This window comes from Leuciscus leuciscus (genome assembly GCF_965113295.1).
Source record: "Leuciscus leuciscus genome assembly, chromosome: 5".
NCBI lineage: Eukaryota > Metazoa > Chordata > Actinopteri > Cypriniformes > Leuciscidae > Leuciscus > Leuciscus leuciscus.
Window position 1 is genome coordinate 48,081,290 of NC_138729.1, and position 27,038 is coordinate 48,108,327.

Here is a 27,038-nt window from a genome sequence, read left to right on the forward strand (position 1 = left end):
GGAGGGTTGGCAGGGGGGCACCAATAATCCTCTCTGCAGTCCGGACTGTCCGTTGTAGTCTCCTGATGTCCGATTTGGTAGCTGAACCAAACCAGACAGTGATGGAAGTGCTTAAAACAGACTCAATGACGGCTGAGTAGAACTGGATCAGCAGCTCCTGTGGCAGATTGAACTTCTTCAACTGGCGAAGGAAGTACAGTCTCTGCTGGGCCTTTTTCACAATGGAGTCAATGTGATTTGCCCACTTCAGGTCCTGAGAGATGGTAGAGCCCAGGAACCTGAATGACTCCACTGCTTCCACAGTGCAGTTCATGATGGTGAGAGGGGGAGTGCTGGGAATTTTCTCCTGATATCCACAATCATCTCCACTGTTTTGAGCGTGTTCAGCTCAAGGTTGTTATAGCTGCACCAGACAGCCAGGTGTTCAACCCCCAGTCTGTAAGCAGACTCGTCACCATTTTGGATGAGACCGATGACGGTGGTGTCGTCTGCAAATTTCAGGAGCTTGACAGAGGGGTCTTTAGAAGTGCAGTCATTAGTGTACAGGGAGAAGAGCAGTGGGGAGAGAACGCACCCTTGGGGGGCGCAGTGCTGATGGTGAGGGTCCTGGATGTGAGCTTCCCCAGTCTCACTCGCTGCTGCCGGTCCGTCAGGAAGCTGGAGATCCACTGACAGATTGAGGATGGCATGGAGAGCTGAGTCAGTTTGGCTGTGAGAAGATCAGGGATGATGGTATTGAAGGCCGAACTGAAGTCCACAAATAAGATCCGTGCATAAAGTCCCCTGGATAAGAATAATCCCCTGGTTTCATAGACAAGGCTTAAGTCTAGTCCCAGACTAAAATGCATGTTTGAGCTGTTTTAACTGAAAGCAATATCTTAAAATATGTTACTGCTATTATTTTGTCTCAAGATGCACACCAGTAATGGTTTTTTTTTCTAAGGCTAGTCGTTTATAAAAGCTACTTAAATGTCCTAATTGAATAATCCTGGTTTAATCTAAGGCCTGTCTGTGAAACCAGGCCTATATATATATATCAGCTACATGCTAAGAAAGAGTTATTTTTCTGTGGCCACGAAAAATACCCTTTCTGAGAGTTGATAGATGATCAATACCGAGTGTATGCCAAAAAAGTTCTATATAAGGAGAAATGTCTTAAAAGATTGCACAATAATTTCATGTTTAACGTACTCGGTTACTATCGTAACCTCGAGTATTGCGTATGCGTAGCTATACGCAGTGGGGATGGGGAAACTCCTTTACCTCAAAAATCTGAAGCCTAAAATGTAAAACGCATTTGCAGCTGCACAGCTAGCACAGTGAGTGTCTGGCTCACTCATTGGCTGTGCTGCGGCAACTGCACATCCAATGGCGTGGGCGCCTCTGACGTGTACGCCAATGAGCTAGCATTACGCCATTACACGTCAGTGGCCCGAGCCTATATTAACCCCCGAAACAGCCATTTAGCAGCATCTGAACGTCGGCGAGCTACGCATATCTTTTGCTATTTGCTTTTAGGAACGCAAGCGTTGTTTAAAATGCCTCGATCTTCCTGTGACACGTGCGGCTGTCTTCTGCACGAGGCCGACAAACATGCTAAGTGCATCTCATGCCTGGGAACCGCCCATGCTCAAGCTGCACTTTCCGCCGGGGGATGCTCGGTCTGTGAAAGCATGCCTGTCTCGACGCTGCGGTCGCGGCTAGCTCTCTCGCAAGATGGCGACGCCGATTCTACAGCTCTACTTTTACCGAGTAAAAAGAAGCGCCGCAGCCAACGTCAACCTGAGGGAATGGATGTTAGCCAACCCACGCCGGTCACGTCCCCGCGTGCTTCGCTTTCTCCTACCCAGACACCGTCCCCGGTCCTGTTCGAGGGAGACCAGCGCCCCCCCTCACAAGCGATGGGCCTAGTCTCTTTCAGCGGATCGTTCAACTCCACCATCGCTTCTAAGTCGGGCGCCAACGCCGCAGCTACCAAAACTAACTCTGACGCGGAGATGCTACGGATCCTCACGAAGGCCGTCGCGGACCTCGGGCTCGAGTGGTCCTCGCCCGAGGAGCCTCCTCGAAGTCGGTTGGACGGCTGGTTCCTGCCGGTGCGCCAGCAGTCCCCTCGTCATAGACCCACACCGTTCTTCCCTGAGGTACATGAAGAACTGTCTAAAACATGGCGCGCTCCCTACTCTGCACGCACGGGCTCTTCAGTTTCCGCAACGCTCTCCTCCGTGGACGGCGCGGCGGAAAAGGGCTACGAGTGTCTGCCGCCCCTCGAAGAGGCTGTGGCCGCTCACCTCTGCCCGAACACCGCTGCCAGTTGGAGAACTAGAGCGGTGCACCCTGTTAAGTCGTGCCGTAACACTTCAGCTCTCGCTGGACGCGCCTACGCCGCCTCCGGTCAAGCTGCTTCGGCCCTGCACACTATGGCAGTGTTGCAGGTCTACCAGGCCAAACTCCTCCAATCCATGGACGAGGCTGGCCCGGAACCCGAGTCCTTCCGCGACCTACGGAGCGCCACGGACTTAGCTTTGCGTGCTACCAAGGCTACTGCGCAAGCTATCGGGAGGAGCATGGCTAACCTGGTCGTGCTCGAGCGCCACCTTTGGCTAACGCTGACCGAGATCAAGGACGCGGATAGAACGGTGTTCCTCGACGCCCCTGTCTCCAGTTCCGGCCTCTTCGGCCCGGCGGTGAAGGACTTTTCTGAAAGGTACACTGTCTGAGGCACAGATGTTTATAGGATATTTAAATTTTTCAAGTGAAAATGTGTTTACGTTCATTAATTCAAACTAATTCCATAAAATGATTCCATGATGGGAACCCTTAAAGGGATAGTTCACTTTGAAATTAAATTTTGGTATGTTTTAGCTTACCTCAAGGGCATCCAAGATGTAGGTGTCTTTTTTTCCGCAGTAGTTTCAATTTTGATATTTTTAGGTCAAACCGTTCTTGTCTGTCAGTCATATAATGCAGGTCGATGGTCACTGTCTCAAACAGCATGCACAGAGTCCAAATTAAACAATTCCCCATCGTAAGTACACATTGATGGCCTAAGACACGAAACGAGCGGTTTGTGTGAGAGAACGAACAGTTTTTATATCGTTTTTACCTCTTGAACTCAGCCACGTCCAAGTGATCTGAGAGCGCGGGCGGGTATAGATATATACAATAGATGTCGCCTTGGCTACGGTTTCGCAGTTATATATATGAAGCGCCTGAAAGAACCCTACAACCTTTTCTTAAGAGTGAGTGAGATAACCATGACACACCTGTTCTTTGATATTCAATGTTTATGCCTAAAAACAACCTTTTCTTTTTTTTTTTTGCCCAGGTTGACACATTTCTCCACATGAAGCTGACGTTTAAGCCGAACAGGGGATCAGCAAGTAATCAAAGCTATTCATTCCAGATGAAAAAATACATGACCATTCATCTTGGCCTGAAATGGAAAGTAATCCCAAGACAACAAAAGATTAAGTTATCACATGACCCTGATAGCAAAGTTTAAAGCCGTGGTAAATTACACATTATCTCATTTCATTGGGGAATAGATTGCCAGTCATGTGGAGTCAGAGAATTTTATGATTACAGAGAAGTAAAAATAATGCTTTCCAAGAAAATCTGTCCATCCCTGAAGACATAAAAGACTACAGGAATGACAACAGAATTTGAGGGAAAGCTTATTTTCTGTATACAGTGATCAGATTTTTTTAAAACAATGTTTTGATTTTCGATTGATCACTTTCCTCTATTTGCTTTATTAATTTGCATTGGTTGAAATCAGGAGCGTTTCCTTCGAGGAGGGAGAAAATTGGATGAGTAAATTACCCATATAACAAAAATTAAACAAGGCAAATATTACAAAGTGTGACATTTAAAAAGTGTATTAATCACTCGTTTTTCTAAAGTACCTCTGTTCAGCATCAACACCCGCAGGGAAAGTTACAGCGGGAGTTCGCGTCTCTCTTGCCTCCCCTGAGCCCATTGAGTTTTAACAGACCCCCCTAAAGCGTGCGGTGGGTTTGATGGGGGGTAATTGAGAATGAATGGGGGAAAGTCACGTGAGAGGAGCCAATGCCTCCATCGCGCTATGGTGGGATATGATTGGTTCATGCGTTAAATCCCGCCTCTTGTTTTTGTGCGCGTTTGCGAAGTTATGGCATTAATGGGAAGACAAATTAAAAAGTAGGCAAGTAAATAACTTGGGCACTTTGATATCACCCCTTAATGTCAAGCCAAAATCAATTTTGAAATGGCCTGAAAACATGATGAATGAGTTTTTTTTTTTTTTTTTTTTTTGGTGAAATTAAAAGTACATTGTTTGTTTACCGAGCTTGATGACTGATGAAAATAAGTAGCCTAAAGAACAGCTGAACATCAGTTCATTAATAAAATGTATTGTTTAAATTGTTACTGCAGATAGTTATTGTTTTGGAGTAAAATGTAAAAACTTGATTAGATTTACTAGTATAAAATACCATTGTATTTTTTTTTTTTTTTTTTGCTTTGATGTAATGTTTACCTAACCAGGAAAATGTGCCAACATTAAGTGTAACTGCATGGGACATGATTTACATTTGATCTGTGAGGCCTCCTCATTTTAAAACACCACTGCTTCACATTTATCACATTTCAACCAATCACATTTCAACCTAACATTCATAGTGTTTAAATGATGTAATGTTTTTGTTGGTCCCTGTTCATGCACCTTTAATCCATCCTTCAAAACATTCTCTTGATTAAACAGACATTTAATTTCATATCAGCCACATTTAAGATCATTGTTACATTAAAGCACAATACAGAAGGATGATTTGTTTAAGACAGGCTAAAGAAGCTTACTTGTGCACTGTTCTATAGAAACATCAGATTGCTTTTGTCCATAACTCTGGATTCGGGATCCCTAAAGCTCGTCCACTGCATCCCAATTCGCCTACTTGTACTATGCCCTAAAAGTATGTATTTTTGTGAAGAAAAAGTGCATACTTTTGAGTGTGTAGCAGAAGAGTAGGCAATTTGGGACATACTACTACTTCATAATTGCGTCTTTAACGGATCGCTTGGTTACATGCATAAGGTCAATGTTGAAACTGCCCTGTAAATCCTCTTGGCACCGTTTAAATCCTTTACATTCAATTAAATTGAATTTTCTACCATATCAGAGAGAAATGTTGTAGCATGTTGATCTGCCAGTCGTGTGATGCATTTAAAATTTAATGACCAAACTTATCTTTATAAAAGTTCACAATGTTGTTGCAAATAAAATATAATGTGGATAACACTGAATAAATATCTTTTGTACTGATTATTGATCACTCAAACCTCTCTACTTAATCACTGGTCACACACATCCGCCATGTTTGTAGTTTTTTTTTTTTTTTTTTTTGTAGTCACTTTTCATTTGTGTTTCTAGTGTCTTTGGGATTTGTTTCGACATACTACAATTTGGGACACACTAATTCTAATTTTGAAAACTATAGGATGGATGGTAAGTGAACTTGGACGCAGTGTTCCTCTTTATACTGAGTCGAGAGTCCAAAGTGGATGCTTTGTGGAAACCGTGATACGTTTATAGGATTCTTTGATGAATAGAAAGTTTTAAGACCGCATTTATTTGAAATGGAAATCTTTTGTAACATTGTCTTTACTGTCACTTTTGTTCAATTTAATGCATCCTTGCAGATTAAAAGTAAAGTATACATTTATTTTAAAAAACCTTTTAAAAGGTAGTGTACATTCATGTGTGTTTATCAAGAAAGTTTATTTCTAAGAGCGTGTTATGATCCCGCAGACCTCATCCTTTCCCATCTCTCAGATTAGTTAGAAGCTCTTATGTTCCAGGTTAGTTGGATTGATTCCTTGATCTATAATATAATCTCAGTCGTGTTGCTGTGAGCATGGTTGTCATATAGGCTGAATTAGAGTAATGCTGTTACTGTCAGTGAGGTTTTAGCTGTAGGATTATGGACGGAGATATAATCCCACATCTTTCAATCCCATAGAATGCCGTTGACTGCCGTGGAGAGAACAGAAGTGATGCCTGGATTACGGTGTTAAAGAGATGGATGAGCAGAACATGCAGACAAACACACAAAGTCTCTTAGGACTAACCATTAAGCTTTTTTATTTGCTGGTTTTTGTTGTTTTCTGCTAAACTTTTTAGCAATGTTGACGGTAACCATTGACTTTCAATGTTTGTTTTTCCCTACTATTGACGTCAACTGATTACTAACAGTCTTCAAAATATCTTCTTTTGTGCTCAACATCATTTTTGGGTGAACTATCCCTTTAAAAAAGTAGGCTATGTTCTATGTGTGTGTAATATAAATGTAATCTTACAGTTGTCATGTTGTCATGACCTACAGCTTCAGTGGCATTCGCTATTCAAAACTCCGCTCCCGTGGCCTCATGGGATAGCATTGTGTTCATTGGATGCACATTTCAGAATCTCATCAGACATAGAGGTCACCTGGGTACTTTTTGCCTATATATTGTTTTATGAATACTATGAATTTGGACTTACTAATCTTTTCACATACACATTTTTTTTTTTTCCTCATAGGGAAGTAAGATGTTTCGGATGCAGACAGACTCTTACCTCATGTTAGAACATACTTCATTAGTGGTTGATAAATAAGTTGAAATCACTAATAAGTTTAAGTACTGGTAAAATTTATGCTGAAATTGAACACATTAAAAGTGGTGAAAAGTATAAAACTACACAGTGTACAGTATGTCTACTGTCCATGAGGACAATGAATTTACCAAATGTGATTAATGTTACTGAGTGAAAAAAAAAAAAAGATTTAAAATATTTTTGCATTTTCTGATATTGATGAAAGACAGAATCCTATTCAGAAATACACTGTGGATTACAGGGTTGTCATCGTTAACTAAAACTAAAACTATTAAAAATCATTTTCAGTAATTGAAATAAAGCTGAAATAAAATATTGATATTAGATGAAAATTTCTAAAATAAAAACAATTTAAAGCTAAATAGAAACATGAAAATAATTATAAAAATTATATATATATATATGTGTGTGTGTGTGTATGTATATATATGTGTATATATATATACATATATGTGTGTGTGTGTGTATGTATGTGTATGTATATATGAAGAGTTCAGATGCAAAAGCCTCTAAATGCCATCTGAAATTTTCTTCTAGAATGATCATTTTTATCAAGCTTGTATATTTAAGTTCAGTAATTTCACTTAAATGACAATTAATAGGTAATCTTCATTGCCATTTAAGTGAAATTATTGAATTTAAATATACAAGCTTGATAAAAATGATCATTCTAGAAGAAAATTTCAGATGGCATTTAGAGGCTTTTGCATCTGAACTGTGTGTGTGTGTGTGTGTGTGTGTGTGTGTGTGTGTATATATGTGTGTGTATGTATGTGGATTACAGGGTTGTCATCGTTAACTAAAACTATAAAAAATCATTTTCAGTAATTGAAATGAAGCTGAAATAAAATATTGATATTAGATGAAGAACTTAAAAAAACTTAAAATTTGCTAAAATTGCTAAAATTAAAATAAAACAATTTAAAGCTAAATAGAAACATGAAAATAATAAAAATGCACATAAACTTACTAAAATTATATATATATATATAAATGTATGTGTATATATATATAAATGTATGTATATATGTATGTATATACATGTATGTATGTATGTATGTATATATATATATGTATGTATATGTGTATGTGTCAATGTGTGTGTATATATGTATGTATGTATGTATGTATATATATATATGTATGTATATGTGTATGTAAGAACTGAAGAACTAATTTAGAAATGGTACATTAGCAATACTAAAAAGAAACGTGGATTGTACTGGTATGGCTGTGATCAGGCCGCTCTGTCCCACAGGTTTGACCTCAGGAAAGGCTCCTGGTGTTTTTTTTAAGCTCAGCATCATGAATCCCTGCAGCTGTTCATGTTCAAGCCTTCATTCACACACTCATTCTGAATCTCCTTCTGTCGCTCTCACCCTCTGACCTGTTTAAAAAAGACTCCACATCCATTTCAGACCTGATGAACACAGACAGAAAGCACTATAATCTATCTGACACATGCTCTCATCTCAACTTGCGTCTTGCTTCTTTTAGTCTCGGGTGGCTTGTGTCTTCTCTCCTTCGAAAGAGAAGAGAACGTGATGTTCTCTTCTGTTGAAAAAATAATGTGCTGCTGGTGTGTGTGAGATTGCCATGAAGACACAGGCAAGGGTGGGACAGATGATGGAGAGAGGGGTGTGTCATGTGACATGACCAAGCTGCTCCGACAAGTAGGTCGCTGTGTTGTCCGTCTGTGTTGCTGTTACTGATAGTGTAACTAAAGTCTCTTAGTCTGAGCATGACAGACAGAGAAGTGATGCTGGAAACAAGACGGAGACCATGACTGAGTCTACACTCACGCTTGCTTTGTTGAAGTGTTGTTCTTCAGTTTTAGTTGGTGTATCTTCTTAGTGTTCAGTTTGATGATGGAGCCCCAACGGCAGATATACAAAAAACTGGACATCCCGGATCATGTGCATTACATCATCGCCTTCCTCGTCCTCATCATCGGCACTTTGGGAGTCACGGGCAACGCTTTGGTCATGTTCGCCTTTTACAGGTACGAGCCTTTTACAGGTACGAGCGCTGAGGTGATGAACTGAAGAACTCAAGCTAATGTCATTGAGTTCATCTCAGAAAGTTTGGGGTTTTACGTTAGGTAACACTTTGATGCATTTAATTCATTATCAAACATTAAATTATTAACTCTCACTGAGTTAATGTAGCCTACATTAATTCGGTTAAACATGATTCATACACTTTTATTTATATTTGAGTAGTTGATGCTTAGGTATACGTAAGAGAATGGTTCCGTGAATTGTTTTTAAAATAATTTTAAACTACTTAAAATTCACTTGTACATTTAAAATAGGCGTAGTCTTGTAAAAAGTAAATATATTATTATGAGGTCATTAAAGCTGCATGCGTAATCATTATAAAAGAATTAGCAAAATGCTTTAGAAAATGTTTGGTAACACTTTACAATAATGTTTCAATTGTTAACATTAGTTAACAATTAGCAAACATGAATTAACAATAAACAATACATTTAAAGCATTATCTTAGCTCATGTTAATCTGAATACTTCTCAAAGGTCAAAAGTTGTGTCTGTTGACATTAATTAATGCACATGAACATTTGTATTATATTTGCATGAACATTATAAAATGTTAATAAATGCTTTAAAATATATATTGCTTATTGTTTTCCAATAAGACCTTACTGTAAAGTGTCATTGATATGTTTTAGGAGGAGTAGACAGCTGATATGTCACAATGTAAACGTTCAAAAACTATTTAATGTCACCCATTAATATGTGGATGTTCGTTAACTATTGATCTGGTAAGCACTGTGTAATATTTTTTAATGGTATACTATATTCACACACACACACACACACACACACACACACACACACACACACACACACACACACACACACACACATATATATATATATATATGTAATTACATTTAAATTATATAATATAATAATATTAACAGCATAAGTATTGCTCCCTCTGCCCCTTTGCCGGAGTTCTAGTTCTTTGTTTCCATGGTTGTTAATTAGTTCTACACTTGTTCTGTTTTCCGTTGATTTCTCTCTTGTATATTTAAGCCTTTAGTTCAGTCTGTTCCAGGTTCTGTATAGTTTATGTGAATGTGTTATTGCTATATCTTTCTCCTAATATTTTTTCTTTGCTTAATAAGTATTTTTTTAGTCATCGTTGTTCATGCGTTTCTAACACATTACAGAATTTCAAACCTAGATTTAATATGTTGCAGCGTTTTTTTTCCAATTTTTATTTATTTATTTATTTATTTTGTAATGGACTTGCTGGCCATCCAACTGCTCTGCCTAGAAAAGGAGGAGCAAAATCTATTGGACCACACCAAGGACTTCTTAGATCTGGTGTGCCTTAAGCCGGGGACACATACAACTGTAAGGCCGATTATGAATGTAATTTGATACTTATGACTGATCATGCCCAAACACGCCGAGTTCAACACAACACAAGTCTGTAAGTGTGTTCAGTTCAGTCTTAGAATGTTTCAGCTAGTCGTTAAGTGTGTCCCCGGCATTACACACTATCCAGATTGCTCGCTTTGTGTGTCCTACTTTACCAGCCTCAGCGAGCAATCCAAGGCACGCGTGCCCGGTGTTGGTCCTCAGGGAGATTTCGCCACCTATGTGGAGTGGGTCCTGGTGAATAACGGATCTCCGTTCACCATCTGCCCCACAGAGGAGGACATCACCAGCCCCACTCCGGACCCAGACCCCAGCCAGCCGTCTTTCACACACTGCATGGAGTGTATGTCAGAGCCCACCGCAGACATGGAGCCCGAGCCTGCCACGATGTCAGCGCTATATGGAACAAAGACTGAGCCAATCATCACCCCGGAGCCCGAGCCTAACGGATTGTGTGACCAGGTTGAATGAGCCGGCTACACCATCCGTCACTGTGGGTGTCCTCGTGGAGTTCAAGGGCATGGAGTAGAGCCACGCCCACATTCCCGTCGGCCTCTGTTAACTATTATGAGGGAATGGAAGAGGATATTTCCCTGTCTCCCATCCTCGTTGGTCCCGCCCAGCTCCAAGTCTCCTGTGTCTCCAAGGATCCCACCCAGCCTCCCTCTCCCTCCTCCTCTGTCCATTCCAGCCAGATTCATCTTCCACGCCTCCGCTGGTTCCCTTCAGTCCCTCTGTCCCTCTTCTGACTCCACTCTGCTGTGTGGATGTGTCTCGGGTCTTCTGGACTCCAGCTCCACCTTGTCAAGAGGATCCTCTGGCTTCGCCTACAGCTGCCGAGTCCGTTGACCTGTCGGCTTCACTTTGGCTTCGCCCTCACTCGGCTCCACCTGGGACCATCGTCCTTACTGCTCCACCGGCCTCCCTTGTTCCTCCGGCACAGATTTCCTGACCTTCAGGTGTGCTTCGTCCCTCCACCCCTTTAGCATCTTTGGGCTCCGCCTCAGTCCTCTGGCCCCCTGGTTCAACCTCGGATCCTCGTCACTGCTGCTCCACCTTGGTCTCCAGATCCATACAGGGTCCCCGCGGATCCTTAAAAAGTCTTATAAGGTCTTAAATTCGATTTTTTTTATTTAAGGCCATAAAAAGTCTTAAAAATTATTCTTTTTTTTTTTAATGTCTTATTTTTTACTTATGAAAGGTCTTAAATTTTAGATGACACTTTGACTTAGACTTATCTAAATGCTTTCGAAATCTAATTAGCGTAGGCATACGTATTATTTTTTTTATTCTATCTTTGTGGATATGCTTGTTCACGTGACAATTTGCGTCACTTACGGCAGCATATTAGCCTACGTCTGTCTCCTGCACGCGAGAGGAGAGAAGAAAACGAGTAAATGTCAGTTCAATTGTAAGTTCATTCTTTATGTGCGTAGGAGTGTGCAATATTGTCTATGAACTATGATGATATTGTAATCATTGTTTTAACTATGTACGAGGCACTGCGAGTGCGAGCTGACATCGCGTTTGTCTCTCATGCTTGCTTTCACTGTGTGATGTGTCAGTGCAGTTATAGATGTCCCCAAATGAGTTTTTGTCTTATATTTATATCATATTATGTTGTTATATTAGAATATCATATGAGCAAGAGTGCCGTTTTCCGTGCACAACTGCAAATGTGCCATTTATTTTATACAACAGTTAAATTAACAATAAAGTTAACATTGTGAGTTACTTTTTGGACACAATATTGTCAATTTTCACTTTATATCGCCGACGAGAATTTCATAATGAAGCCGTAGTCCAACAGACAGCGATGATTTTTTTTTTTTTTACTGAAATCCACGTTTTGAACGAATCATTTTAACGATTCAATGAACAATCACTTGTTTTTCTGAATGAATCAGCCGTTTGAACAAATCCGTTGACTCCAACAACTCGCTTATTAAGACAGTGACTTGCCGCCACCTACTGGTGGTTTTAGTTTCATATTTAAAGTATCCTTTAATTAAAACGTTAAAATTATAAATCATTTCATATTTAAATATTGAATAGCTTTATTTATGCAATTGTTAATGAAGTGTAAATATAGTAGGCTAATGCCAGTTTTGATGCCGCTTCTGTGTCACCTCTGCACTGCAAGGATGGATTTTAATTTAATGATTTATTTTGACATTGATACTGTGTTATTGTAATATAATTTAATTTGAATGTTAGAATTTGACATAAAAGGTGATGCATACCTCTAAATACGTTCAGAAACAATGTCCATAAATAGGTGAAAATGCCCCTGTTTTAAGGTGGCCAATATTGCCCCTTAATACAAATGTTAATTTCGGTCACTACTGTGAACTGACCACTGCATAGAATATAAAAAATATGTATATCTTCATGGGTCTGCTGTCAACAACAGGCCTAAACCAGCCAGGATACCAGTACAAAAACACAATCAGTAAAATATCATCTAATTATTATCAACAAAACTTTGAAAATATCTAGACATATTTTTGTCAATATTGCGCACCCCTAATGTACGGTATTAATTTTGATTTCTTAAGGTCTTAAAAAGGTCTTAAAAAGCCTTAAATGTGACTTTAAAAATTGTGCAGATACCCTGTCCATAGTGTTGCGTGGTCTTATTGGATTTTCTTCTACGGGTCTCCACCTCCTTCGGTCGTCCCCCTGGGTTCGCCGGCCAAGTCACCTCCATGGCTCCTCCCTCTTTCGACTCCGCTGTGGGCCTTCGTCCTGGCTGTGGTCTGGGTCCCCGTCTGACTCCTTCTGCTCGACTCTCCTCACTGGCTCTTCCCTCTCCCTTCTGTTACTGTTTTATTCTTTCAGTTGTGTTTTAGTTTGGTTTTCTGTGTCCATTTGCCTGAGCTCTAGTTCATTGTTTGTTTCAATGGTTGTTAATCAGTTCCATACCTGTTCTGTTTTCCGTTGATTGCTCCCTTGTGTTTTTAAGCCTTTAGTTCAGTCTGTTCCAGGTTCTGTATTGTTTATGTGTTTTCTCTGTTTAATAATAAGTATTTTCAATTCATCTTTGTTTGTGCACTTCTAACACGTTACAATTACATACATTAAAATAATATTAACTCTTTCCCGCCATTGACGAAAATTTCTGTCATTTGTGAGACAACGCTGACGGAACTTGATGGAATTTTCCGGCTTTCCGTGTTTTCACTGTTATACGGTAGGGGGCGCTATTATGCATCTTCTGAAAGAATACTAAATATAGATCAAAACACATGCGACAAAGATGCAGAAACAATCAATGTTATATGTAATCATATGTAAAATAAAGCGATCAACATTAAATAGCATATAAATCAAAACTGCAGGCATTAGGGGTGTTGATGGATTCAATCTACTGCATCTATGTTTTGATCATCGTTCTGTATCTGATCCAGATGTAGTCTTTAACAAAAAAATAATAATTCTCAGCTTTTCGCTCAATGTTGCTTTTTTTATTAAACTTACACACATTCAAGTGTTGCTAAAAAAAAAAGAATGCATGAAGCTAGAATAAAACGTTTTTTTTTTAAGCAGAGAGTTTGTTCTTTCTTTTGATATATTGATATTCATACAACAAAATATTCTGGGGACCATGACATTTTTGTGAAAATGGTCTAAAACGCTGGCGTTGGCCGGCAGGGAAAGAGTTAAATAACAATAAAAAAAACAATCTTATGAACATTATTTAGTGTTATCTTTTGTCACCTCATTTAGTTCTTTTTTGTTGGAGTCAATTTTTCTTTAATTTTCAGTTTAGTTTCTTTTTTGTCCACTTTAAAGGGTTAAAATGGTGCAATATCTAAATGGATTTTGTATCTTAAAATAAAATGTATTAAAAATTAAGTCTTAAAGTGATATAGTGACAGTTTACCTGCCTGTTTTCAACAGATAATCTCTCATCTGCTGGATAATGCACCAAATCTCAAATATGTTATTGACTTTAATTGTTTTCGTGAATTGGGTCAGTGCGGTAAAACTAGAGCAGGCAGTGAAATGCTAGTGAAAAGCTTTTTCTTTTTAACCATCCCCACTTGCTCAGATTAAAGTCATGTATGTAAAACACCCTGCAGGTCACCGGACAGCCCTAATCCTCATTTTCCATAATTGTTTTTTCCTTTGTGTTCAAAATAGGCCAAATGTGCTAGAAATTAGGAATATTGCGAACACGTTTGATGCATTTCCATAAATGGATGCAATTATTGCAATCATGGGCTTCTGTAGAGTGGAAGGAAATTGACTGCTATTCCAGGAATTCTGGGAATACTGAGAATCATTGATGGACAGAACTGCAAGGGGGGCATTCGATCGGTTCGATCCAAATAACTCTCATTTGCCTCTCACCTTAATTTGATGCATTTACAATGAAAGGTTTTGTTTTACTTGATTATTGAACAATCATTAACAATAACTAACAAGTTGACAAAGATTAGTAGGGATATGATCAGTCCAAGTGTACAAAAAAAATGTTTTACATCATGTATTTGCATTTAAATTCAATTTAAATGATTGTCCACCCAAAAAGAAAATTCTGTCATCATTTATTCACTCTCATGTCGTTCCAAACCTCTTGTGTGGAACACAAAAGAAGATATTTTGAAGTTCAGGTTCCCATTGACTTCCACTGTATTTTCTGTCCATATTATGGAAGTCTATGGGAACCAAAACCATTTGGTTACCATTACCAACATTCTTAAAAATATCTTGTTTTATGAAAGAAGAAAAACATATAGGTAGAAGCAACACATAATATGAATTGTTCATAAACTGTTCTATCTGTTTTCAGAATAGTAAAATTTAACTTGATTTTAATGTTGTTGTTTTTTTGTGTGTTTGCAGTAATAAAAAGTTGCGGAGCCTGCCAAATTATTTCATAATGAACCTGGCGGTGAGTGATTTCCTCATGGCCATCACACAATCTCCAATGTTCTTCTTCAACTGCCTGTATAAGGAGTGGATGTTTGGAGAACTTGGTAACACTTTTTTTTTTCTTTCTTTTTTTGCATTGCATTGCACTATAACACTTTATTTTCAATTAAACTTGTAAAAAAAGTTGTGTCTAAGAAATCATGCTGGTTATCATCATGGTTTTGTTCAAGTTCTGTTTGAGAGCTGCTGTGCACTTAACGAAATATTAAGACAATTCAAATTCAAGCTTTTCACCTAAATGTATGATATTTTGAAGGCTTATAAATTCTGTAAATCACAGTATTGACTTTTATGTAAGAAACTATATATTGCATATTATGCATGTATTTCCTGTATTTGCCCTTAGGATGTAAAATATATGCGTTCTGTGGCGCACTGTTTGGCATCACCTCGATGATAAACCTGTTGGCCATCTCTATCGATCGCTACCTGGTCATCACCAAACCACTGCAGGCCATCCAGTGGAACTCCAAACGCAGAACCTCTCTGGCCATCCTGTGCATCTGGCTCTACTCTCTGGCCTGGAGTCTGGCACCTCTGATTGGCTGGAGTAAGATTTAAATGTTCTATTAAATCTTGAATAATTTAAATATTCTAATGCTTTCCTGTAGCTCAAACGTTAGAGCGTTGGCGCTTGCAACGCCAAGGTCATGGGTTCGATTCCCAGGGAAAGCTACCCTGGAAATCCAGAGTTCTCGCGAGAGCACAAGTTGAATTTGCTCAGCGAGTTACTCTGGCGTCGAGTAATGATGCTCATTAAATATGCCCTTGTATCCGAGCTGCACCAATCACATCGGGTTATCTGATATAGGTGGGCCAAAGGCGAGCTAAACAGAACGTTGAAATCATTAGTAAACATTGCAAGATGGCTATGGATGAACACAAGTTGTTAGAAACGGCTTTGGCCGCTACAATGAACGAGTTAGACTTGGCTTTTTATCTAGAAGAGGAACAGAAGACGCCGCTCGAATCGTTCCTTTGCAAGAAGGGAGTTTTTGCTGTTTTGCCGACCGGATACGGCAAGAGTCTAATCTACCAGTTAGCTCCGCTGGTAGCTAAGCGTATGGGGCTTGTTGTGATTGGTCGTAGTGTTGTCCAATTGCGTGCAGTGAGATTTTCAAATGCATGCTTGGTGCCGCCCCTCGAGCTGGAAGATTTTCATTAGTTGATGCCAGACCATTAATCTTTCAGATTTAGGTCTGGATTTCCAGGCTAAGGGAAAGCAAGAACTGATAAGAATGCAAATGTGTACCTTGAAATGCAATGTAAGTCGCTTTGGATAAAAGCGTCTGCCAAATGCATAAATGTAAATCTGACCTAAAGTAGGTCTATAATAAAGAAAATCGAGGTATATAAGGCTGGTAAGTCATTTTAAGTGTCTGTTAAAAGCGTGAGTGCATTGCTCTTGCAGGTTCCTACATCCCTGAAGGTCTGATGACATCATGCACGTGGGATTACGTCTCGCCGTCCCCCGCCAACAGGAGTTACACCATGATGCTGTGCTGTTTTGTCTTCTTCATCCCCCTGGCCATCATTCTCTTCTGTTACCTGTTCATGTTCCTCGCCGTACGACAGGCCTGCAGGTCTGAGCCCCTCACTGGCGTCTTGAGTTTGATGAGTGATCATTGATAAACGTTCATTACTGTATTATGTGTGTGTTTAGAGATCTGGAAAGGCTGAGCTCTAGAAAGTCCACCTTTGTGAAGCAGCAGTCCATGAGGAGCGAATGGAAACTGGCTAAAATAGCGGCTGTGGTCATAGTGGTTTTCGTTTTGTCCTGGGCTCCGTACGCGTGCATCACCCTCATCGCCTGGGCCGGGTGAGTTCTGAGTATGCACACATTTTCAGAAATGTGTATTCATACATTTGGACTTCACATTCATATGTTCCTCATAAGCTTGGGCATCATCACTAAGTATATTGCTTATACTTAGGATTAGTTTGTTAAGCAAGCTCGTAACCCTAAGAATGTATGAATGATACTCTACCGTTCAAAAGTTTGGGGTCAGTAAGATTTAATACTTTTATTTAGCAATAATGCATTAAATGTATCAAAAGGCACAGTAAAGACATGTTAAATGTTATAAAGGATTTCTTATGATGTAAAGGTTATAACGTTTTTTAAATTTTTTATAATGCCGTTCTTCTTTTCTTTTCATCTCAAAATCATGATAAAAAATGTTTCACAGTTTCCACAAAAATATGAAGCAGCACAACTGTTTTCAACATTGATAATAATAATAATGATTGTTTCTTGAGCAGCAAATCAGCATATTACTCTCTAAAAAATGTATTCAGGTAACCTATTTACCTCAACTTAAATAAATACATGGCTGCAAGTAATTAAACCATTTAAGTTATTTTTATGAGATCTGTTGACAATAATAAATAAATATTGTGTGTAATTTAAATCAAAATTTGTGTTAATGTTAATTTCTGTTTTAATAAATAATAAACAAGACTAATAGATAAGATTAACAGATATTAATTGGTTCCAGGGCACCGCTCAATTTAATTTATTTGAGTAATCAACTTAAATAAATTGTGTTTATGCTACAAATTAAGTTCCTCTAGTCTAACTCAATGTAGTTTTTTTTTTTTTTTTGAACACAATTTCATTAGAAGTTACTGTTTAATAACTTCAAAAGATTGATGCAAACTGTTGCATTAATTTTTGTTGTTGTTGTTGAGCCAAAACATTTGATTTTAACAGGTAGAATGATTTTTGAAGGATCATGTGACACTGAAGACTGGAGTAATAATGCTGAAAATTCAGCTTTGATCACAGGAGTAAATTACATTATAAAATATATTCATATTATTTTAAATTAGTTATTTTAAATTGCAATAAAATTTCACAATATTATTATTTATTTATTTTTGATTAAATAAATACAGTACTGGTTGAGCAAAAGATACTTTTAAAAGCATTGCAAATTCTCACCGACCCCTAAACTTTACATAAAATTTCATGGCGGAATGCGTCAAGCTTAAACATCAGCAATATTGTCACATGCAACCATAAAAGTATGACCTTGTACTGAAGCTACGGCCATGTGATAGGAGCCGAACAACTGCTTACTTGTTTGAGCCCATTTTTTTTTTGTTATCTGTTCTGTAGGCATGACATGGTCTTTCCTCTGCGATTAAAAGATACATTTGCTTGAGAAATAATTCTGAGATACAGTTTTTGCCCTAAATTTGAAAGTTAATTGTACCTAACACATCTTATGTGTTGTGTTTGCAATGTAATATTGGCTAAAATGTGGGTAGTGTCTGTAATTGGGTCACAATTTCTGTATAACCACATGTAAAGTACTAAAGTACAAAACAAAAACAAACATTTAACATTGGACACACGTTGACCTTATAGCAGATATTGTCAACTTATATGTGGTTAGATAAATTGATATTGATTTGAAGAAAATACCTTTTTTGTTCAGAATTAATAGAGGTTTTAGCTCTGTTAAAGGAACACTCCACCGTTTTTTGAAATAGGGCTTATTCACCTTCTTTCCCACATTTAGATAGGTGGGCAAATGCATTTTTGTCTCAGTGCATGCATTGTTTTAGTTTGACAGGGTCGGCGTGAGCTTAGCTTAGCATAATGAATGGAATCCTTTGTTGCCAGCTAGCATGTCCTGAATAAAAGTGATATAAAAAAATAAAAAAACCCTACCTAATTACTTCTTGTGGTCTGCGTATTCACAACAAGTACAAATAGCGATGCAGATTAACACTAGGCGATTTCCAAGGCAGATATTGACTTATATATTAAGGACTATATTAGGGGGAAGCACAGGCGAAGCACTGCTACTTGGGCGTGATATCTCCGCGCCCAGGTAGCAGTGCTTCGCCTGTGCTTCCCCCTAATATAGTCCCAAGTCAAAATCTGCATAGGAAATCGCCTAGTGTTAATCTGCATCGCTATTTGTACTCGTTGTGAATACGCAGACCACAAAAAGTAATTAGGTAGTTTTTTTATTTATTTTTTATCCCTTTTATTCAGGACATGCTAGCTGGCAACAAAGGATTCCATTCATTATGCTAAGCTAAGCTAGCGCCAACCCTGTCAAACTAAAACAATGCATGCACTGAGACAAAAATGCATTTGCCCACCTATCTAAATGTAGGAAAGAAGGTGAATAAGCCCTATTTCAAAAAACGGTGGAGTGTTTCTTTAAGTGTTGATGATACTGTTTAATTGTTTAGAGTAAAGTCACCATTATTGTTATTTGGGATCAATTTGAATATTGGATATTTTAGAGGACTTTTAGTGCTTTAAATCGATTAATCACGATTAATCGCATCTAACAAATGTTTTTCTTTATATAATATATGTGTGTATATATATATATATATATATTATATATATATATATATGTGTGTGTATGTGCATGTCTGTGTGTGTATATACAGTATACACACACACACACACACAAATACAGTATATATAATCACATAGATTAATCGCATCTAACATACATTTTTTTGTAATATACTGTATATATATATATATACTGTATTTATGTGTGTGTGTGTGTGTACACTGTATGTACATACACAGACATGCACATACACACACACACACACATAAATACAGTGTGTATATATATATATATACAGTATATTACAAAAAAATGTATGTTAGATGCGATTAATCTCGATTCTCGAATCTCGATAAAGTATTTAAAAAATGCAATGATGGAATTAAACTTCTGACTCAAGACCAGCTACTGAGATATAAATCTCAATATATGATGCATTGAAACAGTTTACTGGATGCTACATTTGCTGTAATCTTTATACTGTATTTCTGTATTTGTTACAGTGTCTGTAATCTGCAAATCCCCTGATTACTGTCTATCTGGCACTTTTCGATGTACATTTGTCTCATAAGTGTGCGTAGCTCTATCGGATCTGTTAAGCTCAGCACAGCTGTGAGAAGTAGGAAATGATTATAAAACATTGTAATCTCTGTTTCTGTCTGCAGCGCTGCACTGCTGTCCTCTACACTTTCTGAATGACCTACATGTGTTCAAAAGTAACTCGTTTTTCCTCGGTTTCTCAGGCATGCGAACATCCTCACGCCCTACTCTAAAACACTGCCGGCGGTCATCGCCAAGTCATCCGCCGTCTACAACCCTTTCATATATGCCATCGTTCACACCAAATACAGGTAAGTGAATCATCAGTAAAACATACACAAACACAAAAATACATACATGCAAAAATATGCTAGACTTTAGCTAAAACTGATTTAAACCTTATTTTTTTAATGCATGCAAGAAATGCAAAAAAAAAAAAAAAATTTTTTTTGTATTATTGTATAACTATTATAAATAGTCTATTTAAAGGGATATTTCACCGCTGGAAAGATGAATGTGTATTTAAAGGTGCTCTAAGTGATGCCGGGAGTGTTGACATTCGAATTGTTGTCAAACAAAACGGAGGCTAGCTAGACCCTCCCTCCTCCTCATCCCGTCTCCTCCCTCCTCCCCTCCCTCCTCCCCTCCCTTCCGGCATAAAGGGAAGTCAAAGTAGTCACTAAAAACAAAGTTAAGTTTTACTGATACTTCATTCAATGTGTAATGTCACCAAGTTAGATAAATGCTTTTATATATTGCAGAACAGAATGCAGAAAAAGAGAAACATTGTCTTAAAATCGTTTCGCCACCTGAGGTTATAACTATAACTATAGCTCCCATACAAGGACGAACGCTGACTGCATAGTTCTAGCTAATTACATCCTTGTGTTGGTTTGGCGAACATGAACGTCAATTTAGAAAGAAAAATGGATTTACCTTGTTCTGCAAAAACAGAGCAACTGAATGTCTGATTGGAAGCCCTTCTGCCGGCGGAGTTCTCGCCACCTTTCGAGGGTTTTTCCGATGTAAATTCGGGACTTCGCGCGTTCCTTATCCTTGTCCCTCTTCTTTGCAATTTGTTCATCGGAACGTCGTCTCTTTAGTCGTGTGTCGGCCATAATTCAAACTTCCCTCTTCATGCTTCTCTCTCGTCTCTCCTCCACACCCCCTTCATGTGCACGCGCACTAACCCCCCAAACCACACCCCTCAAATACTTCTTGTCGGTGATTGGCTGGAGCACTGTTTGTTGTGTTTCGTGGTGCGGGTGAGCCCAGTTTGTTTTTGTTGGCGTTTGTGGAGCCTGTGGTGTCTAGAGAGACCGCGTTTTTTTACAGTGTGTTCAGGGGACAGGCAGCTAGCGGAGAGTGAGGAGATGTTTGCTGTATGTGACAAAAAATGTTTTGGCCTAAAAAACGCGTGACATCACTTAGAGCACCTTTAAATTGGGTCATTTATGTAGTAGAAATGTGAAATTATTTTAGAAGTTGGTGCCTTCTAGACTGAGAAAAGCCAGAAAATGTATTTTTGGCTCATGTGGATGAAAGACAACAACTCCCAGAATGCACTTGCTTCGCTGCTCTACGAGGCCACTCCCAAGCCACGCCTACCGGTTACAGAGGGCAGTGTCGGAAGAAATGATACAACTAGGCTACTAGTCGACTCGAAACTGAAAAGAGTGAGATCTCCCTATGGGCGGGTTGAACACATGTGGGACGAGCTCCTCCTACTGGCTGGAGTCTCTCGCCTCTGGACAAAAAAGCCTCTGATGAGCTAAATGACGATTTTTGCCTCATCTGAGTTTTTTTTCCAGACACACAATACAGAAATCTCTCGTCTCAGGGGGACATGAGGAAGGGAAGCACGGCCATTCCAAAATACTACCGAGTTTCTTTTGATACAAAGCCTAATGCTAATCGGTGAAGTATCCCTTTAAATGAAATCTGGGGTAATGATTACGAAAATTCAGCTTTGCATCAGGAATAAATTTAATCTTAAAATATATTCAAATAGAAAACAGTTATTATAGATAGATAGATAGATAGATCCACATCCTCATGATGATTCTCTCTGCAGAGCCACATTAGCTGAGAAGGTTCCTGGTTTGTCCTGTCTGTCTCGCTCTCAGAAGGACTGTCTCACCTCCTCCACCACTAGCGAAGCCTCCAGTGTCAGCAGACAGTCATCTGTCTCCAGGAACAAACTCCACACGACCACCGCCAAAGACTCCTGTAGAAAGGTTCATCTGTAGACTTGTTTTCATAAGACTCACATGAGACTCATATCTGGCCTATAGACCGTTGAAATCACATGACCAGCTGAATACTTCTCACTTTATCTTGATTCAGTTGCCGAATATTCTGCTGGTTTATTCTCTCTTAATGAAGCTTCATTATGAATCTATATTTTAGGGTGTGTGCTTATGTGTGAGATTGCAGGTAATGGGAGAAATGGAGCTGGACCTGATGGAGAACAGGTCGATCGTGTCTAAAGTGTCATTCAGAGGCTTTTCTAGAAAGCGGATCCTCAAATGCTCTTCACTGCTGATGGAGAAGGTGAGGTTTAATTCACTGACTTACACTGAAACATTATATAGAGATCAAAATGAATGTATAGCGTGTCCATATAACTCAACCAATCACCACGCGTGTGTGTGTGTGTGTGTGTGTGTTCTGTAGCCTCCGGTTCCGATGAGAGGGTCGCTCAGTCTATGTGAGCGCGATCTCGTCTCCGGTTCCTTCGCCATGGCGAGCGCACCGATGGATATTTGCACTAAAAAGAGCAGGAGTGCTGAAATGACCTCTGACCTTCAATTTAACCCTAAGCACGACTCCGTGACCCACAGCTCCTCGGACACTCCCACAGTCATCATTGGTCCAGCCTCGGAGAGCAACATGAGAAAAGAGACCGTTGGAGAAGAAAAGTCTGGATCTCAGGACTCAAGGAGCTTAATGTTCGACCTCACAAACATAAACTGTCAGACGGCAGAGTTAATGGAGAACATGGAGAGATTTCTCACATGAACCGACCAGCAGTGACACTGTTAAAGAAACTCTGGTTTTTACTAGATATGCATTGCATGAAGACAGCAGCAGATTAATAACTTTAAAGTTTTAGGTAACTTACAGTGCTAAGCTTTAATGAAAGGTGACATTAGAGGTGTTTTTTTTGTTGTGTGTATTAGTTTTTATTGAAAATTTACGATTTTTGTCAAAGGTTTGTTTTGATTAAAAATAATGTACTTTCCACATGAATCTCATTGATCAGGAAAATGTCTCTATGAATAGTGACAAACAGGTTTTTAGGAAAGTGCTGTGCTGGTGTTTATTGATCAGTGTTGTGGGAGAAAATAAAATGTGTTTTATTTTTGTCTTGCCGTCTAAAATATTTACAATAATGTGCAATTTTAAAAGGTACACTGTGTAACTTTTTGCCCATTAGCGGTTAAAAAACAACCGCATGCCTTTTGGGGAAGAACATTATATTGGTTGTGCTTGACTGTACGGATGAATATGGTTCTTTATCATAACAAAAAAAAAAAAAAAAAAAAAAGAAAAAAAGAAGGATTGATTATGTATTTAAATGTTGTTAATTTTTAACAAAAATCTGTTTAAACGGATTCTTTCTAATGTCATACCTCAATACAAATAAAACTTCTCTTATATATGAATCCTTGGTGGTAAATATCATAATTTTGAACCTTAAATCTATATTCAATACATCAAAAATGAATTCAATGACCAAAAAGTACACTGTTAAAAAAATCTGTAGAAATTACCGTATTGGCAGCTACTTCCCAGTAACTTACTGTAGATTTAAATTGATGTTATTTACTGGCAACAGTTTGTTCAAAGTTAAATGAACATTAAACATTAACAAGTCTTTATCTTTACAGAATAAAACTAAAATAACAGCCTCATGCAAAGCATTCTGGGAACCAAAATCTGAAGGAAAATAACAGAAAAAGGTTGATGAAGATTTCTGGTTCCCAGAATGCTTTGCATTAGGTTGTTATTTTATAGTTTTATTCTGTAAAGACAAAGACTTGTTAATGTTTAATGTTCATTTAACTTTGAGCAAACTGTTGCCAGTAAATAACATTGATTTAAATCTACAGTAAGTTACTGGCAAACAGCTGCAAAACTACAGCACATTTTTTACAGTGTACATTTATTTGTTTAATCAGCTTTTATCTAAAGCAACATACAAATGACAATAAAAGTAATATTTAACTGTGTCCAACTTTTTTGTATATATTTACAAATGCAAACGTGTAAAATACATTTTGTATTATGTAGTCATTACTGCATATTGGCATTACATTGGCCATTGGACACCCTACTCTCTAGATATTGCTATTTAATTATAATATTTATATCATGCTTAATTTGTTGGGAGGAAAGACATTTTTTGAGAGTTTTAATCTTGCCTATTAATGGAAACAGTCTAATATTCTAGAGATCTTCGAGTTCATTATCCATCCAGCAGAGGACGCTCCAGTTTATGTCATCATTCTCATCGGCTCATATCACATTTCGACCTGTGCAAATGATTCACAGTATATCTTTAATACAGAACTGATTAACTTTAAGTAAATAGAGTACGTATTGTCTCACTCTCAAGCACCTTAATATCAGCAACATTAAACTGCGCTTCAAAGAGATTTAACCTTATTTAGATCACATTGATTTCTAAACGGTCCCCCCATTTGTCTCAGTTGATTTATGAGTGCATTAGCCCAGAGCATAAAATAAACTCCCATCACTCAGACTGCTCTGTCTACTTTTAGCTGTTAGGAAAATTAGAGGATAGTTTGAACCAGAGTACATTATTGATCCCCATTCTTTGTAGAGATGCTAATAATGGCTTCTTTATGCACTGCCGTTGGTCTGTGTTTACACTATATCCTATTTAGCCCCCATTAACATCAATGTGGATGCTTTTAGACTGTCTATATGGGGTTTTCATCCTTCGTCTAACATATCAGATTGTCCAAACTTAGCCTCTAGTCTTTGCAAAAAGCTGTTATACAGGGCCTGTGTGTTTAGGAAGAGGACTGTTATCTCTCTGTGTAAGGTTAAGGTAAGTTTTTTTCCGTGTCATCATGAATCATTACTTACTCCAGTGATTCAATATGGCAGTCTCACTTTTTCCTCACACCTTTACATTCTCTATATCAATGCATTTTATTTATTTATTTATTTATTTATTAGTTTTTAAATCTGAGGCCACAGCTCTGTGTGCTTTTAAAACAACACTGTTAAACTATTTCTGTCAGGTACCCTAAAATGTGCTTCATGGAAGCATATAAATACACAGTTTTTTGTTTTTTTAAAAGTCAGAAATATTAATAAGACTGAATAAATCTGACTACATTATTTTATTTTATTTTATTCTATTTTAATGTAATTTTTCATTCATTTAAAAAAATATATATTTGCACTTTGCCCGGACTTTCTATTTATAACCGTACATTGAATTCGTAAGTTAGGCTATATATAATATATCATATCATATCATATATATGCATCATACAAATTCAATATTTGTATAAAATGTCATTCAGCTGCACACACTGAATTGTTTTATGTTTCATGATTTTTATTTATTTATTACAGATCTTGAACTTACAGCATGGACAATATATTGGCAACATTGGACAAAATTGAATAAGCCTTACAATGTGGCGTCCATAAAAAATTAAAGGGGGAGAGATGCAGTTAAGTCTGTCCTTGTAATGTTTTGCATGAATGTAATGTTTCGTATACTTCTCCAAGTGTGTGTATCTGCAGGTTGTTGTAATGGGCGTGACGAAAGGTAGGGGGCGTGTCGCTGGTTTAGCCCATGTTTAGTGACGTCACTCGCGGAGGGAACATGAACCTCGCAGCGCCTCCGCAACTGAACAACAGACGCCTCACATCACAGACCTTTACACACAGACACAGGTAAGTGCAGGTTCATCACATCACACGAGAGAGGAGAACGGGTTAAACTGTCATAGGAGCGCAGCTGTGTGAATAAAGTGTTTTATATAGTTTTCAGTTAAACAGGCTACTTTTTATCCGACCGGGGCATGTTGTCACAGCAGCACTTGCTGTTCACTGACACTGATTTGAGAAGAATACGGTTGTTTGAAAAGTGAAAATAAGCAAATTTTAACTCAACATGTCTGCGTTTTAAAATGTATAACAGGCTATTTAAAGGCTTTTCACTCAAATGTAAACAGTAAATTCTGAAAAGTAATTTGTGAAACAAATATATGTAGGAACATTCTAAAATATACCATTGTTTTGTTCAAAAGAACATATTGTTTAAGAACACATAAACAACTTGTCCCTATATAAATGTGACAACTTGCCCCAAACGTAATATATATGGGTCAAAAGAAACCATGTTCTCTTTTAACCTTTTGGTTTAAATGCCGGTGGGGTTTTTGTGTTTACCCAACACCTATAGCAAAGCTAGGATGGCACTGGATGTTTAGTTATAGTAAATATAATAATTCATGACAGCTTTAATTTTCTTTGGCTCCTATATGATATTCACTGATGAAATTAATGAATGCATGGATTTTTTGTGTGTGTCTGTGTAAATGATGTAAGGTTTTCATCTTTGTTGATTTCGCATGAGTAAAAGTTGCAAAATATTAGTAAACACCACAAATGAATTGAGTTAACTGAAATCAACGGTGAAAGCGATTAACATTTGGTTGTGTCGAGGAGCCGTAATGTCTCATTGATGTCTCTGGGGGCCCCATATGGATGGGCTGGATGTCATATGTTATGCAAGCTGGGGGCCGTGTCTGTCTTCACCCCCTCTGGATGAGCACATTACACATGCAGCACATGAGAACTATTATTCAAAACAATTCAGCAATTCAGTATATATAAAATGGAGATGCTTTGCAGAATCTTTTCTGTACAGTGCTTGGTTTCATTTCAAATAGATGTTATCTTATATTTTTGAATGGTTAAGTTAACCTAAAAATGTAGGTATTGTATTAGGAATGTAAATATAATTTATTTAAGATTGACTACATTAATATTAACTACATTTAAATTAATATTTAAATCATACATTACATTTATTTATTTGATTAATTTAGCTTTTTTAACTTTTTTTTATCAGTATATGTTAAAAATAAAAAATACATCTTACCTTTTTGGATAAACTGTTTCTAGCTTC

At 38.0% G+C, this 27,038-nt stretch overlaps 3 protein-coding genes across 3 annotated transcripts in view; all 3 read left to right on the forward strand.

The window, feature by feature from the left end:
- Nucleotides 1–1,527: 1,527 nt before the first annotated feature.
- Nucleotides 1,528–3,802, forward strand: LOC309499724 (uncharacterized protein). The gene is made up of 2 exons (XM_082171145.1): nucleotides 1,528–2,707; nucleotides 3,329–3,802. Exons 1-2 carry the CDS (start codon nucleotides 1,539–1,541, stop codon nucleotides 3,348–3,350), a joined length of 1,191 nt encoding a protein of 396 aa, XP_082027271.1. The 5' UTR covers nucleotides 1,528–1,538; the 3' UTR covers nucleotides 3,351–3,802.
- Nucleotides 3,803–8,365: 4,563 nt separating this feature from the next.
- opn4xb (opsin 4xb) lies at nucleotides 8,366–23,398 on the forward strand. The gene is made up of 9 exons (XM_082170430.1): nucleotides 8,366–8,636; nucleotides 14,898–15,031; nucleotides 15,334–15,537; nucleotides 16,399–16,570; nucleotides 16,651–16,806; nucleotides 20,059–20,166; nucleotides 21,930–22,092; nucleotides 22,292–22,408; nucleotides 22,532–23,398. Exons 1-9 carry the CDS (start codon nucleotides 8,500–8,502, stop codon nucleotides 22,874–22,876), a joined length of 1,536 nt encoding a protein of 511 aa, XP_082026556.1. The 5' UTR covers nucleotides 8,366–8,499; the 3' UTR covers nucleotides 22,877–23,398.
- Nucleotides 23,399–25,722: 2,324 nt separating this feature from the next.
- Nucleotides 25,723–27,038, forward strand: part of pdlim5a (PDZ and LIM domain 5a) — a 66,510-nt gene continuing 65,194 nt past the window's right edge. Inside the window, exon 1 of the mRNA XM_082171117.1 lies at nucleotides 25,723–25,798. The gene's annotated coding sequence lies outside the window, so the exon portion shown is untranslated. The remainder of the gene's footprint in view (nucleotides 25,799–27,038) is intronic.

Excerpts from the sequence above, each read along its gene's own strand:
- LOC309499724 (XM_082171145.1), top strand. The coding sequence starts at position 1,539 with ATGCCTCGATCTTCCTGTGACACGTGCGGCTGTCTTCTGCACGAGGCC. Across the intron at positions 2,708-3,328 it reads GTGAAGGACTTTTCTGAAAG|GTTGACACATTTCTCCACAT; the intron begins GTACACTGTCTG and ends TTTTTTGCCCAG.
- opn4xb (XM_082170430.1), top strand. The coding sequence starts at position 8,500 with ATGATGGAGCCCCAACGGCAGATATACAAAAAACTGGACATCCCGGAT. Across the intron at positions 15,032-15,333 it reads GTGGATGTTTGGAGAACTTG|GATGTAAAATATATGCGTTC; the intron begins GTAACACTTTTT and ends ATTTGCCCTTAG. Across the intron at positions 22,409-22,531 it reads CTTCACTGCTGATGGAGAAG|CCTCCGGTTCCGATGAGAGG; the intron begins GTGAGGTTTAAT and ends TGTGTTCTGTAG.